The sequence below is a fragment of the Ranitomeya variabilis genome, chromosome 7 (genome assembly GCF_051348905.1).
Source record: "Ranitomeya variabilis isolate aRanVar5 chromosome 7, aRanVar5.hap1, whole genome shotgun sequence".
NCBI lineage: Eukaryota > Metazoa > Chordata > Amphibia > Anura > Dendrobatidae > Ranitomeya > Ranitomeya variabilis.
This window is the reverse complement of record NC_135238.1, coordinates 56,326,735-56,339,209: the sequence shown is the minus strand read 5'-3', so window position 1 is coordinate 56,339,209 and position 12,475 is coordinate 56,326,735. Positions and strand designations below refer to the sequence as shown.

At 45.2% G+C, this 12,475-nt stretch overlaps 1 protein-coding gene across 2 annotated transcripts in view; it reads right to left on the bottom strand.

Moving 5' to 3' along the window:
• Window positions 1-12,475, bottom strand: part of ABCC1 (ATP binding cassette subfamily C member 1 (ABCC1 blood group)) — a 131,458-nt gene that overhangs the window by 62,688 nt on the left and 56,295 nt on the right. Inside the window, exons 12-20 of one of the 2 annotated variants that reach the window (XM_077275136.1) lie at window positions 9,955-10,158; window positions 7,612-7,758; window positions 5,980-6,067; window positions 5,599-5,668; window positions 4,396-4,522; window positions 3,690-3,866; window positions 3,202-3,369; window positions 2,327-2,501; window positions 1,625-1,651 (exon numbers count right to left, since the gene is read on the bottom strand). In XM_077275136.1, coding sequence (XP_077131251.1) covers window positions 1,625-1,651; window positions 2,327-2,501; window positions 3,202-3,369; window positions 3,690-3,866; window positions 4,396-4,522; window positions 5,599-5,668; window positions 5,980-6,067; window positions 7,612-7,758; window positions 9,955-10,158 — 1,183 coding nt within the window. The remainder of the gene's footprint in view (window positions 1-1,624; window positions 1,652-2,326; window positions 2,502-3,201; window positions 3,370-3,689; window positions 3,867-4,395; window positions 4,523-5,598; window positions 5,669-5,979; window positions 6,068-7,611; window positions 7,759-9,954; window positions 10,159-12,475) is intronic. The other variant, XM_077275137.1, reaches the window with a different exon arrangement.

Below are 12,475 nucleotides of genomic sequence, written 5' to 3'. Positions count from 1 at the left end.
GTGAAACTTCAGGGATCGGTGAAAACTCTTAAGAGCTGTAGTTACAGGCAGAGCAGTGTAACACAGCCGGCCCCTGCCATGTATAATATGGACACAGCTCCTGAGATTGTTTTATACGTTTCTTATTGACCTATAGGGAAAATGCACACCATAGGTCGGTCGTTAAGGGGTTAGCACAGAATTAATTTTTTTCAACCAAAAACTGTGAGAACATTTGTGACTTTGCCCCGATTTATCAAAACCGGTGATATGTACATCAGCTTTAATAAAAAGAGCGCTGGAGTAAGATGCGCCTGTGACAACACCACATTTATTCTTAATTATGCCAGACATATTATTTAGTAAGCCCAGAGACATGAGCTATTGTTCATATGAGTCTGAAATGTTGACTCTTCTTGTGGGTTGAATTGATGTTTGCTGATCTGTCGAATGCCAACTACCTATTGTATCAGTCCTGGCAGCTTATTGTTCCGCTATCCTTGAGGGACAAAGGTGCGGGTTAATTGAACAATCAATGTTTGTTAATATGTCGATTACTCATTGTAACAGTCCATGCAGCTTGCTGTTCTGAAAACATTACAGGACAAAATATGCAGGTTAAATGAACACTCAAACAATGAGAGATGACTTCTTCCCACACTCCCTTAATCCTGTGGAAAAATGCCTGAATAAGAGCTGTGATCTATAAAAGGGTGATCTGCCTCGGTTTCCAGTGAGACTTTACAAGACAGCAGCCAAGGAACTATGGCTCCAACCAGAGGAATACAGATTTGATCCACTGTCCATCACTGAACCCAAGGAGACGTTTGAAGAAACCAGGTTGGGTCAATCAGATCACCTGGCCACATACCCCAATTAACTGTCAGCTTCCTAAGCTTGCTGCCCCCTCCTCTCTGTAGGTGCCCACCAAAGCGGTGAGCTACTGGTTGGGGTATTCTGGCCTGGAAGCTCTGAAGTGGAAGGTTTTCTGATTCTCGGCGAGCCAACGGAAGGGTGGGACTGTCACTAGCAGCATCTTATATATTTTCTGGGAATGCACTTTATGTTATTGACTGTTGGTGATCTAATAAGTTATTACAGCGGTGTGGTACCCTCACCCTGTGTTGTCCAAGTACTATTCTGCCCAGGGGAAAGGAGTAGGGGTGTTCAGTGGGACGAGCCCTGGCCTGTGTGGCCCTTCTAAAGCCAGCCAGGCCAGCAGACGAGCGCACCCACTGACCCTCGTGTCTCCACAGCGCCAAATTCACAGAGAAGCGCAATACTCAATGAATTTGGTGCAACTTTTATCGCACCAGCGTAAAGGTGCAATTTTTTTGCACAACTATGAGTTGTGTGATAGGCAAGGGTAACAGCGCAGAGTTCCATAAAATGCATGTAATGCTTGCTTTGCATTTCTTAATTCCTAGACCCCAAAACAGAGGCTGTACCTGATGGCTTTACTATAAGGCAGCAAGTACAACAGCACATCCAAGTACCTGATACAACACCAGGCTGGTAGGTAGCGATAGTTACAATCCGGCTGACATAAGTAGATGATCATGCAAGGAAAAACACACATTCATCTGCAGAAGAATCCACAGGCTATCCTACACACAGAGGGCAGACAACATGCTTGAGGACAAACCTTCCTCCTCTTCCACGTCTGTGTGGACTGCACTCATGGCGGCACAAGCAAAGAAGGAGAAGCAGAGTTAGATCACACATCATGGCAGTTACCCCACCGTCAATATCAGTAACCATGTGGGCCTATGTGGTTTGCTGTACCTAGACATTAATCCATACCTAAAATACAAGGCTCTAGAACGATTCTTGCCTTTGAATTGCTTGTTAATCACTTGCTTTTGCAGGAGAACATTGCTTCATTTGCAAAAACTGTATGCACCAACAACTGGCGGGAGAATTTTGTGGGTGTAAGCCATTTTCCTGCTAAACCAATGACTGCCCTTTCCGCTGGCTGCAGTCTGTTTTCAGGTCACTTCTGCAGTCACAGTATCTTCAGTACGTGCAGAAGGCTCTGAAAGCACATGGACCGAATCCAGCAATTTGGCTAGCCTCCCAGCAGCACCTGTAAGCTGTATAGCAAACTGCTTGCCAGTGAACACTCGTTGCCTAGGAAACCCGCCACCGCAGAGGTGACCGGAAACTTAGCCAATGATAAGTTTTCTATAAAAATGACTCCGGTCTTGGGACTGGAGTACACTGGAAAGTTGCTTGTTTTAACAAAAGCTCAAAAGGAGACGTCCAATTTGTTTAGTTGACATCAACTTAAAGGCAGTAGAACATCATTCACAGGTCTGAAGTTACCGAATCGGGATTAGACGCTCACCTTGTCCATTGTTCTGCTCAGCATTTGCATATGTACGAAGAAATTCAGCAAACGCACCGTCCTGCTTCAAAAGATCCTGATACGATCCAATTTCTGTGATTTTTCCATCCACCATCACGATGATGGAGTCCATTTGTGGCAAGTAACTTACTCCATGTGTCACCAGTATGCGGGTCTAAAAAGAAGTGCAAAAGACATTAATTCCTATAAATAAGAATATCAGACAAGTGGTAACAAAGATTCCCCAAGAGCCAAAAACACATCACAGCTGAGACTTGGGGCTAGTGCACACGGCCAAGTTTTCTCATAAGAGTGCTATTCGTGGTGTTCATACGTATGATATTCTGTGGGGCTGTGCACACAGTCTATGAGTCCTGGAAAAAAATGGGTCCAGACAGTCTATGGGTCAGCGGGAAAAAAATAAAGTCGTACCGGACTCTGATGACATCAGAGTGAGAGCTGATCTTCACTGACTGACAGAAAGGACAAGGTGGACTTTTTTTTGCTTTCATATCCATCTATGAGAGACACAATGACAGCGTCCCCCACACAGTGACAGTGCCCCCCACACAGTGACAGCGTAGTTTTTCACAAATATGGAGAAATGGGTGGTGTGGACATATCGTTAATGAATATTGCAGACAGTCCCAGGTTTCTTGGTGTACATTCCATGTGGTTCATACTCCTTACCTACAGCGTATACACAAGGATCACAATATATCAGACATATGGGGCACACTTACCCAAGACTGGTGCTTCCCGATTCGGTCTAGCCACAAGTGCACTCGTTAAGATGCGCCAAACTTCCTAACACTACACGTGAGTCACAAAACCCTAATCTACCCGATCTGTGCTCCCCATGTATGTACACTCACCTTATCTTTAAGAAGGCCCTTTGGACCAATAACTTTATCAAATATGTGTTTCCCAACATGTGCATCCACAGCAGACAACGGGTCATCCAGCAAATAGACATCAGCATTGCAATAGACGGCGCGGGCGAGGCTCACCCTCTGCTTCTGTCCTCCAGATAGATTCACGCCCTGGAAAAAGGAAAAGTCTTTTTTAGCTCCTCCAAGAGCTCAAAACATCAGGCGGAGGGTAACCTCTGTTTGTCATCAGCACATTATCAATAAAGGAGAGACTGGTGATACAACGTATTCGGGTGAATTCACACGTGGCAGAGTACAGTGGACGACGTTATACACGCCGCAGACATATTCCATGCAAAACAATCAGCACGCTGAAGATTTCCCCTTCTTTTAAATGTAAGAATATCTGCAGCAAAAAAATCACTATGCTTTTTTTTTTTATTTTTCTTCTGATCGACATCTGCAGACCAAGTGATGGGTAATATACCGACCTTTTCTCCAATCTCTGTTCTGTCTCCAGATGGTAAGATCTCCAAGTCTGGCAGCAGAGCGCAGGCTTCAAGGACTCGCTTGTATAGAGGCTCCCTGCGCTCTCTGCCAAACACAATGTTGTCTTTCAGAGAGGCATTCTGGATCCAGGCCTGTTGTGGGACATAGGCTATGCCGCCCTATGGAAGGGAACAAAACAAATAAAATCCATCAGCTTAGATGCACTGGGATGATAAAAAAAAATAAAGGGGTTGCAAAAGTGGTCCAACCCCTTTACATATAGGAGGTGGGAAAATCTACGTGCATTGGTGACTAGTGATGAGCGAACATGCTGGGATACGATGTGATCCGCCATGCTCGGGTGCTAACCAAGTGTCTTTGGCGTGCTCAAAATTCGCATCCCTGCACCTGTTCGACAGCCGCAACACATGCAGGGATTCCTGTTTGTTAGGTAATCCATACATGTGTAGCGGCTGTCTAACAGCGCGAGACATGCAGCCGCGGGAACACGAACATATTTTTCGAGCACACCGAGCATGCTCAGATAAAACCTTATCTGAGGACGTTCGCTCATCACTACTGGTGACCACTATAAAGATTTATAACCGATGCAGGACTCCATGGAGCCATTCACAGAAGTTAATATGCGGCATTTTATGTATAACAGACCTATATTTTGGGCATAAATCTACATAGATATCTGTGCACCTTCACTGATACGAAGCCTTCTTTCTTCTCCATCTCGCCCAACAGGGCAGACAGTAAGGACGACTTTCCGCAGCCTACCTGGCCGACCACTGCGATCAATGAGCCATCTGGGATGGTGACGTTTATTCTGGATTAATGAGAAATTCAGCAGCGTTCAATAAATTTCAGACTTCGCTTCAAAATTTCCTTCTAAAATCCTAAATTGCACCATCCGTAACCCGATCGCATAAAGCGGGATTACCCACAAGGTTATAAGTAACAGATCGAAGTTCATGCGCTTGGATTAAGTGTTAAAGTGGCCGCCCCATATGTACATTTTTTTTTTTTTTTTTTTTTAAACACAATCACAAACTATGCCTTCCTCACCTTCCCCAGGTCCAGAGCTGTGTCTCCGCCGCTGCCTCGGTCTCACTTGTTTGGCTGCAGCATGTGAAGCTATGTAGACATCGCTACAGTCAATGGCTCATTTGCACTGCCTAGAAAGAGGTCAGTGATTGGCTGCAGCGATGTTGACAAGTCAAACAACTGAGATCGAGGCAGCAGCAGAGACCCAAACTGGACCAAATGAGGGCAAGTAAGGCAGATTTTTGAGTTTTTTTTTTTTTTTTTGACAATAAACTGTGCATATATATTCTGAAAAAGGACAAGATAGATATGTATATATATATATATATATATATATATATATATATATATATATATATATATATATATATATATATATATATATATATATATATATATATATACACACACATACACATACATATACATACACACACATATAAAAAAAAAAAACACACACACAACGACTGCACTTTACTCACCCTCCCCAGATCCAATGCAGAGTCTCTGTCTCTGCTCCCGATGTCCAATATTGTCTGCAGCGCTGACGTCACATTGGCAGCACTGCAGCCAAACAGTAAGTTTGAGGCTGCGAAGCTCGTTCAGTCAACTCGGAGAGATCTGATGAGCTCAGTAATTGTCTGCAGCGCTGTTAATAAGACGTCAACGCTGCAGGCAATAACAGGCAACAGGAGCAGCAACAGAGAACCAGTACTGGACCATGGGAGGGAGAGTAAAGCACCATTTTTTTTTTGTTTTTTTCAACAGGGGAAAAGAGGTTTTCCAAACACCATTTTTATAATGAACTTCCATATTAAAAAAACAAACATGTTTTTATAAAACCAGAAATAACCTTACTCTTTTAGTGAAGGAGGATCATTCTTGGACCACGAGAAGGTGGCGCTCCTCATGTTAATGCATCCGTCGGCTAAGAGAGAAAAATAATTACAGTCCATCCTGTGTATGTGTCTGAACTCATATTAGCATGAATATCCACATAAACCTACTACCCCTTCCCATCTCCCAAAAATCAAACCTTAAAAGGGGCATTTGCACTGCACAATTATCATGAGCGCTAGGAATGCACATTCATGAGAATCGTGCCGTCTAAATACGCTGCCGATCACCCGACCAACGAGGTTTTGCTCAAAACATTATGGTTCTCGGCAGCACATCATCCCGTGTAAACAGGACTTGAAAAATACTTAAAAATTCTCAAAGAAATGGAGGAAGACTTACAGCTTCTGCGCTGCTCTCGGACGATGCTCTCCGGCTCCAGCTCCTCGTGAGATAGGAAAACTCGAAGACGCTTCAGGGAGACGCTCGCCTGGAGAAAAAGCATCTACAACTCACCATTCTGCACTTCTAAAACCAAAGCAACCTGCAATGTGTAAGTGATGTCCGCCTGGTGCTGTGTAACATCCGACGCGATGGCAGTGCAGAACACAGGGGCCGACGCAGAGCGCAGGGCTGTAGTTTTATCATCGGCTCTGCAGTAGTTTCTTGCAAATTAGGGTATGTGCACACGTAGAAATGGTCCACTGCGGATTTTTCCGCAGCGGATTTGATAAATCCACAGGCCAAAAACAATGCGGTTTTCCTGCGGATTTACCACGGTTTTTGTGCGGATTCCACTGCGGTTTTACACCTGCGGTTTTCTATTATGGAGCAGGTGTAAAACCGCTGCGGATTCCGCACAAAGAATTGACATGCTGCAGAATGTAAACCGCTGCGTTTCCGCGCGTTTTTTTCCGCAGCATGTGCACTGCGGATTGCGTTTCTCATAGGTTTACATTGTACTGTAAATGCATGGGAAACCGCTACGGACCCGCAGCTGCGGATCCGCAGCATGTGAACATAGCCTTAAGGTTTCAACTCCTTCACCACCTGGCGAGTTCCCGTTTATTATTTTTTCCTTCACTTCTTCCCAGAGCCATCATTTTTTTTTTCCCTGGCCAAAAAAAGGGTTTGCTATTGGCGGGATGAGTTCTACTTTTGAATAATACCATCCATTTTACCATCCAAGTGCATCGAAATTGCAAAAAGAAAAAAAAAAAAAAAAATTCCACAATTGTTTATTTACTATGTTAACTATATGGTAAAACTGACCTGACAGTATGATTCCCCAGGTCAGTGCGAGTACATGAATACCAAGCATGTATAGGTGGTTTAAAAACAAAAAACAAAACACAAAATTGTTTTTTGTCGCCATTTTCCAAGACCTGTAAGGTTTTTATTTTTCAGGACCTGGGGGCGAGGGCTTATGTTTTGCACCTTGAGCTAACTTTTTCCTTTATTGATACCATAAAGGTGCATTTTATTCCAACGCTGTGGAGGCCAAAACACGAATTCTGGAGTTTTAATTTTTTTCCCTTTATGCCAAAAATATCATAAAATGGTGGTGTAGTAAAAACGATGGCATTAGGCCTCTCTTGTCTGCTCATACACTCCTGGCCATATTGTAAAAGGACCAAATGCCAGAAACTGAGTAATGTGAAGAGAAGACCATGATGGGAGACGGCACATGCAGTGGTGGATATAGAATTGGTGCAACCTGTGCAGCTGCAGAGGGGCCCATTTATTCCTCCAAAGGAAGTGCAATTTTGCATTTTTTTTTTTTTTTTTTTTTTTTTTTAACTCATGGGCTGCAAAGGGCCCATATATTGTTCCTACTCTTCCTTTTCTGTGTCTGCCAGTAGGCATATGCCTTCAGTCAGTAATGTCGGCAGCCGGTGTCTAGATTTTTTTTTATTTTTTTTTTTATAGCGCCCACTGCAGATTCTCTTCTGCCAACCTTTTGGCCTCCATCTGCTCCATAGCGCCAGGAGCTTTCCAGCGCAGACATTTGGGCAAGCAGAATTTCTCCCTTACCTGCACCATGCTGCTGATCACCATGGGCAGCATGTTTAATGGGAATCGCAGGATATTAAATAAAGCCAAGGACACAAACGCCTTTTCAGCATCCAGAACATTGTTTTCATCACTGAGCACATAGACGGCGAATGTCGACAGAGCGACCTAAAGGAAGGAAGAGAAAAATGACTTTACTAGAGCGGCTACATCCTGCAATATACAGGAGATATATGGAAGACACCGCGTGGAGAACATCATGGAGGAGCGCCATCAAAGGCAATCAGCCCTGACCAGTAGGAGACGGAGGGTAGTGGCCCATTCACCTCCTTCTCACACAGCGGCCCTGGTGCGAGTGCACATTTGGACGTCCCGGCCCCCGCTCCCTGCCGCCTGTCTTCACTCATCCCCGCACTAAAGTAAACATGAACCCGGCCCAAGAGCACTTTCCATTTATGATGTTCCACTTATAAACACCCATCAATGGAACAAGACATATTTTATCCTAACGTGGGCATAATCCATCGGCTGCACCAGAACAGCAGCTGTTATTTCGGGATTCAGGGAGGGAAGACAAAAAGGAGCTGACAGTTCATCGTCGCCTCTAATATCGACCCTACCATAAAAAGAGAAAGTCTGCGGAGGGGGATTATTGGGTGCAAAGAGAAAATCTCTATTGGGGAAGTGATCAGGAAAGATTGATGGCGCGGGCCGCTGTGTGCGTCTGCATCCTATGTGTTTAGATCACGGCTGTGCGCTGGGACGGTCTGGTTTTTGTAAAAAATACACTCCACTTCAACCTCTTTCACAACATCCATGGCCGGATAATTTAATTCTTTGGAATGCGTCATTGTAAGGCTACGTTCACACAACACTATTTTCGGTCAGAGTGCTGTTTGTGGAAAAAAAAAAAAATTTTTTTTTTTTTTATTCACATGTGAAAAAGAAAAACGCAGCCTGCACCATGCTCTTGAATATTTTGGATGAGAAGCGCCTATTATAAATTTAAAAAAAATAAAAATTGGATCAAAAGGTATAAAACAAACGATTTTTCCAGATGCATTGCTATTAAAGGGAATCTGTCACCCTAAAATTGGCCTATAAACTAAGGCCACCGGCATCAGGGGCTTATCTACAGCATTCTGTACTGCAGTGTGCAGGCGCTGGGCCTCCCTGACCTTTCCCGGCGCCTGCGCACTGCAGTACTTTGCACTGCCCTCAACAGGGCAGACAAAGTACGCCTGCGCCGGAGCAGCGTCAGGAAGCAAGAAGAGGACGTCATCGCATGACGATAGGAGGATTCGGACCGCGACGCCCATCGGATCAGACCGCATCGGAACCGCCCCTGGGTGAGTATAATATAACCTGTTTTTATCTTTCAGGTTACATCGGGGCCTTACCTTCAGAATTACAGAATTCCTGCATGAGAATTGCATTTTTTTTGTATATATAGGCTCGTGTGATCTTGGCCTATAGGCACTTTTTCATTATTTTTATTTTAATTTTTTTAGTCTTCACTAAATCTTCTATAAAAAGTTTTATGTAAAAAGGGATATTCTCACTGTTTTTTGCATAACGCTCAATTCTTCAAATATAATTCATTTCTGAAAAAGCTCCCATCTGCAAATATTCGGGTGGCCTAACTCTGTATAGGCCTCCTCTAGGTACGACCATTGTGTCTTCTTATGGTGGTCGGCCATGTGCAGTACCGTCCTCCTATTCCGCTTGTCCCGGACCATTGCACAATCCTTGTGCTGCTGAATGCACAGGAGGCTGGACATCTGCCTGTCACACTTAGGGCTCATTCACACATAGGAGTGTGGTCCGATTTTTTGTTGATTTTGAAAATTAAAGCCTAAAAGTTGAGTGGTAATTTTTCAAAGATTTAAAAAAAATAAATAAATTAAAAAAAAAAATTAAAGTGATACTAAAGTTCAGACAACATATGCTAAATGTTCTTTTAACCATTATGTACTGGGACTGTTCTAACGGAACAAATAAGAAAAAAAAAATTCTACATTTTCAGCAAATTTCTGATATTTTCATAAATAAATGCAAGTCGTATCAACCTAAATATACAACAGAAGTGTGTCGGGGAAGAAACAGAAAAAAAAGACAGAATCACTGGGATACATAGAAGCATTTCAGAGTTCCGACCACATAAAGGGACACTGGTCAGACCAGACATGAACAATGTGGCCGGGACGGAGGGGAAAATGGGCCTTGGCAGGAAGGGGTTAGTTTTCCTACGACAGATGTTCCATCAACCGTGGGAAAAATATTCTACAAGTTTGGTTTTAGTGTGAAAGACAGAAGCAGTAACATTAAGATTCTACAAATCTAAAAGGTAAAAAGCCAACTTACCAGGAAGGGGGCACAGACCCAGGTGAATGTCCCCACCGCAGACAAGTAGGCAGATTTCTTCAGCACTTTCAGCTCCTCTTGCCTAATTCCCAGCACCTTTTCCTTAAAGGCCAGTTCCCAGGCGTACAGCTTTAGTACTTTGATGCCGTTTAGTATTTCATTCATCAACTTGATTCTGTTGTCTTTGCACTTCATCTGGATGACCTAGAGACACGACATGCAAGGGAATGACTAGCAGTAATTCTCATCGCAGCCACTAGAGGGAGGCAAAGGGAATGAAAAAGTGGTGGACACAAAGCTGGATAGGCCACGTTCACATGGTCAGTATATGGTCAGTATTTTACATCAGCATTTGTATGTCAAAACCAGGAGTGGGTGGAAAATAGAGATCTACTATATAATTGTCTAAGGGGTACTTCCGTCAGTCCTTCTGTCTATCTGCAACTTCCGTCACGGAAATCCCGCGTCACTGATTGGTCTTGCCAGCTGCCTGTCCTGGCTGCCGTGACCAATCAGCGACGGGCACAGTCTGATTAGTCCCTCCCTACTTTCGTCCAGTCAGTGCCCGGCACCCGCTCCATACTCCCGTCCAGTCAGCGCTCACACAGGGTTAATGCCAGCGGGATCGAACCACGTTATGCCGCGGTGTAACGCACTCCGTTACCGCTGCTATTAACCCTGTGTGACCAACTTTTTACTATTGATGCTGCCTATGCAGCATCAATAGTAAAAAGGAGATTTTTGTGTACTCACCGTAAAATCTTTTTCTCCGAGCCACTCATTGGGGGACACAGGACCATGGGTGTTATGCTGCTGCTACTAGGAGGACACTAAGTAAACAGAAAGATTAACTCCTCCTCTGCAGTATACACCCCTTCACTGGATACAATTTCAACCAGTTCGGTAGTAAAGCAGTAGGAGCATGAATAAAGACAAACTATGTCAAAACCAAAGAAGTAACAACAAGCCAAAACAGGCTAACAGGGTGGGTGCTGTGTCCCCCAACGAGTGGCTCGGAGAAAAAGATTTTATGGTGAGTACACAAAAATCTCCTTTTCTCCTACGCCTCATTGGGGGACACAGGACCATGGGACGTACAAAAGCAGTCCCTGGGTGGGGAGCAATATGCTAATACCCCATGTACCACCAGCTTACTGAGGTACCGTTGTGTGCAGAATGCGCCTGCCGAGGGCAGCGTCTGCCGAAGCCTGAGTATGGATGAGGTAGTGCTTCGTGAAAGTATGCAGACTGGACCAAGTCGTAGCTTTATAAGCTGATGTGCGGACGCCTGGTGCCGAATGGCCCAAGAAGCACCGACCGACCGGGTGGAATGCGCCTTAATCCCAGCTGGGACAGGAGTGTTCCTGACACGATAGGATTCCTGAATAGCGGAACAAATCTACTTGGCTAGAGTGGCCTTTGAGGCAGGTAGACCCTTCCTATGTCCCTCCGGAAGCACGAAGAGGACATCCGACTTACGGAAGGGAGCCGTGCGAGATATGCACCTCCGAAGAGCTCTAACCAGATCCAGAGTATGGAGAGCTTTCTCGATACAATGAGTAGGTGCAGGACAGAAAGACGGCAAGACAATGTCCTCGGGAGAGGTTCTCAAAACCACCTTGTCTGGGTGAAATTCAGAAAAGGGGGGCGGTCGGCAAGAGAGAGCCGCCAACTCAGAAACTCTCCTAATTGACGTAATTGCCACTAGAAAGACCACCTTCGATGAGAGGAGGGTGAGAGAGATGTCCTGCAATGGTTCGAAAGAGGCCTCCTGAAGAACTCAGAGAACCAAGTTAAGATCCCATGACGCCAAAGGCATTCTATAAGGAGGGACCACCCAGGAGACTCCTTGGATGAACGTCTTAACCGGCAGTCTGGAAGCGATCCTTCGTTGGAATAGAACAGACAAGGCGGACACTTGTCCCTTGAGCGAGCTGAGGGCAAGGCCTGACTCTAAACTTGATTGGAGAAACTCCAGAATGGACGGAATGGAAAAGACTAAGGGCAAACGTCCATGGGTATTGCACTATGAAAAGAAGATACGCCAGGTGCGATGATAAATGCGCATGGATACAGGTTTCCTAGCGCGAATCATAGTAGAAGAAACCCCCGGAGAGACTCCGGCTTGGGCTAAAATCCAGGATTCAACGGCCACGCCGTCAAAGACAGGGCCCCAGAGTTCTGGTGGCAAATCGGGCCCTGGAAGAGAAGGTCCGTGCGATCTGGAAGGCGCCAGGGGGTGTCGGCGACCATTTGGACGAGTTCCGCGTACCATGCTCGGCGCGGCCAGTCGGGCGCGACGAGAATCACCGGTCTCCCCTCTGCTCTGATCTTTTTGATGACTCTCGGAAGCAGAGGAAGGGGCGGAAAAATGTATGGCAGCTGGAACGGATGCCACGACAGAACCAGGGCATCTGCCCCGATGGCGCGAGGATCGTGGGAACGGGCAATGAACTGGGGAACCTGGTTGTTGAACCTCAAGGTCATGAGATCCACATCCGGCGTCAGCCAGCGAAGGCAA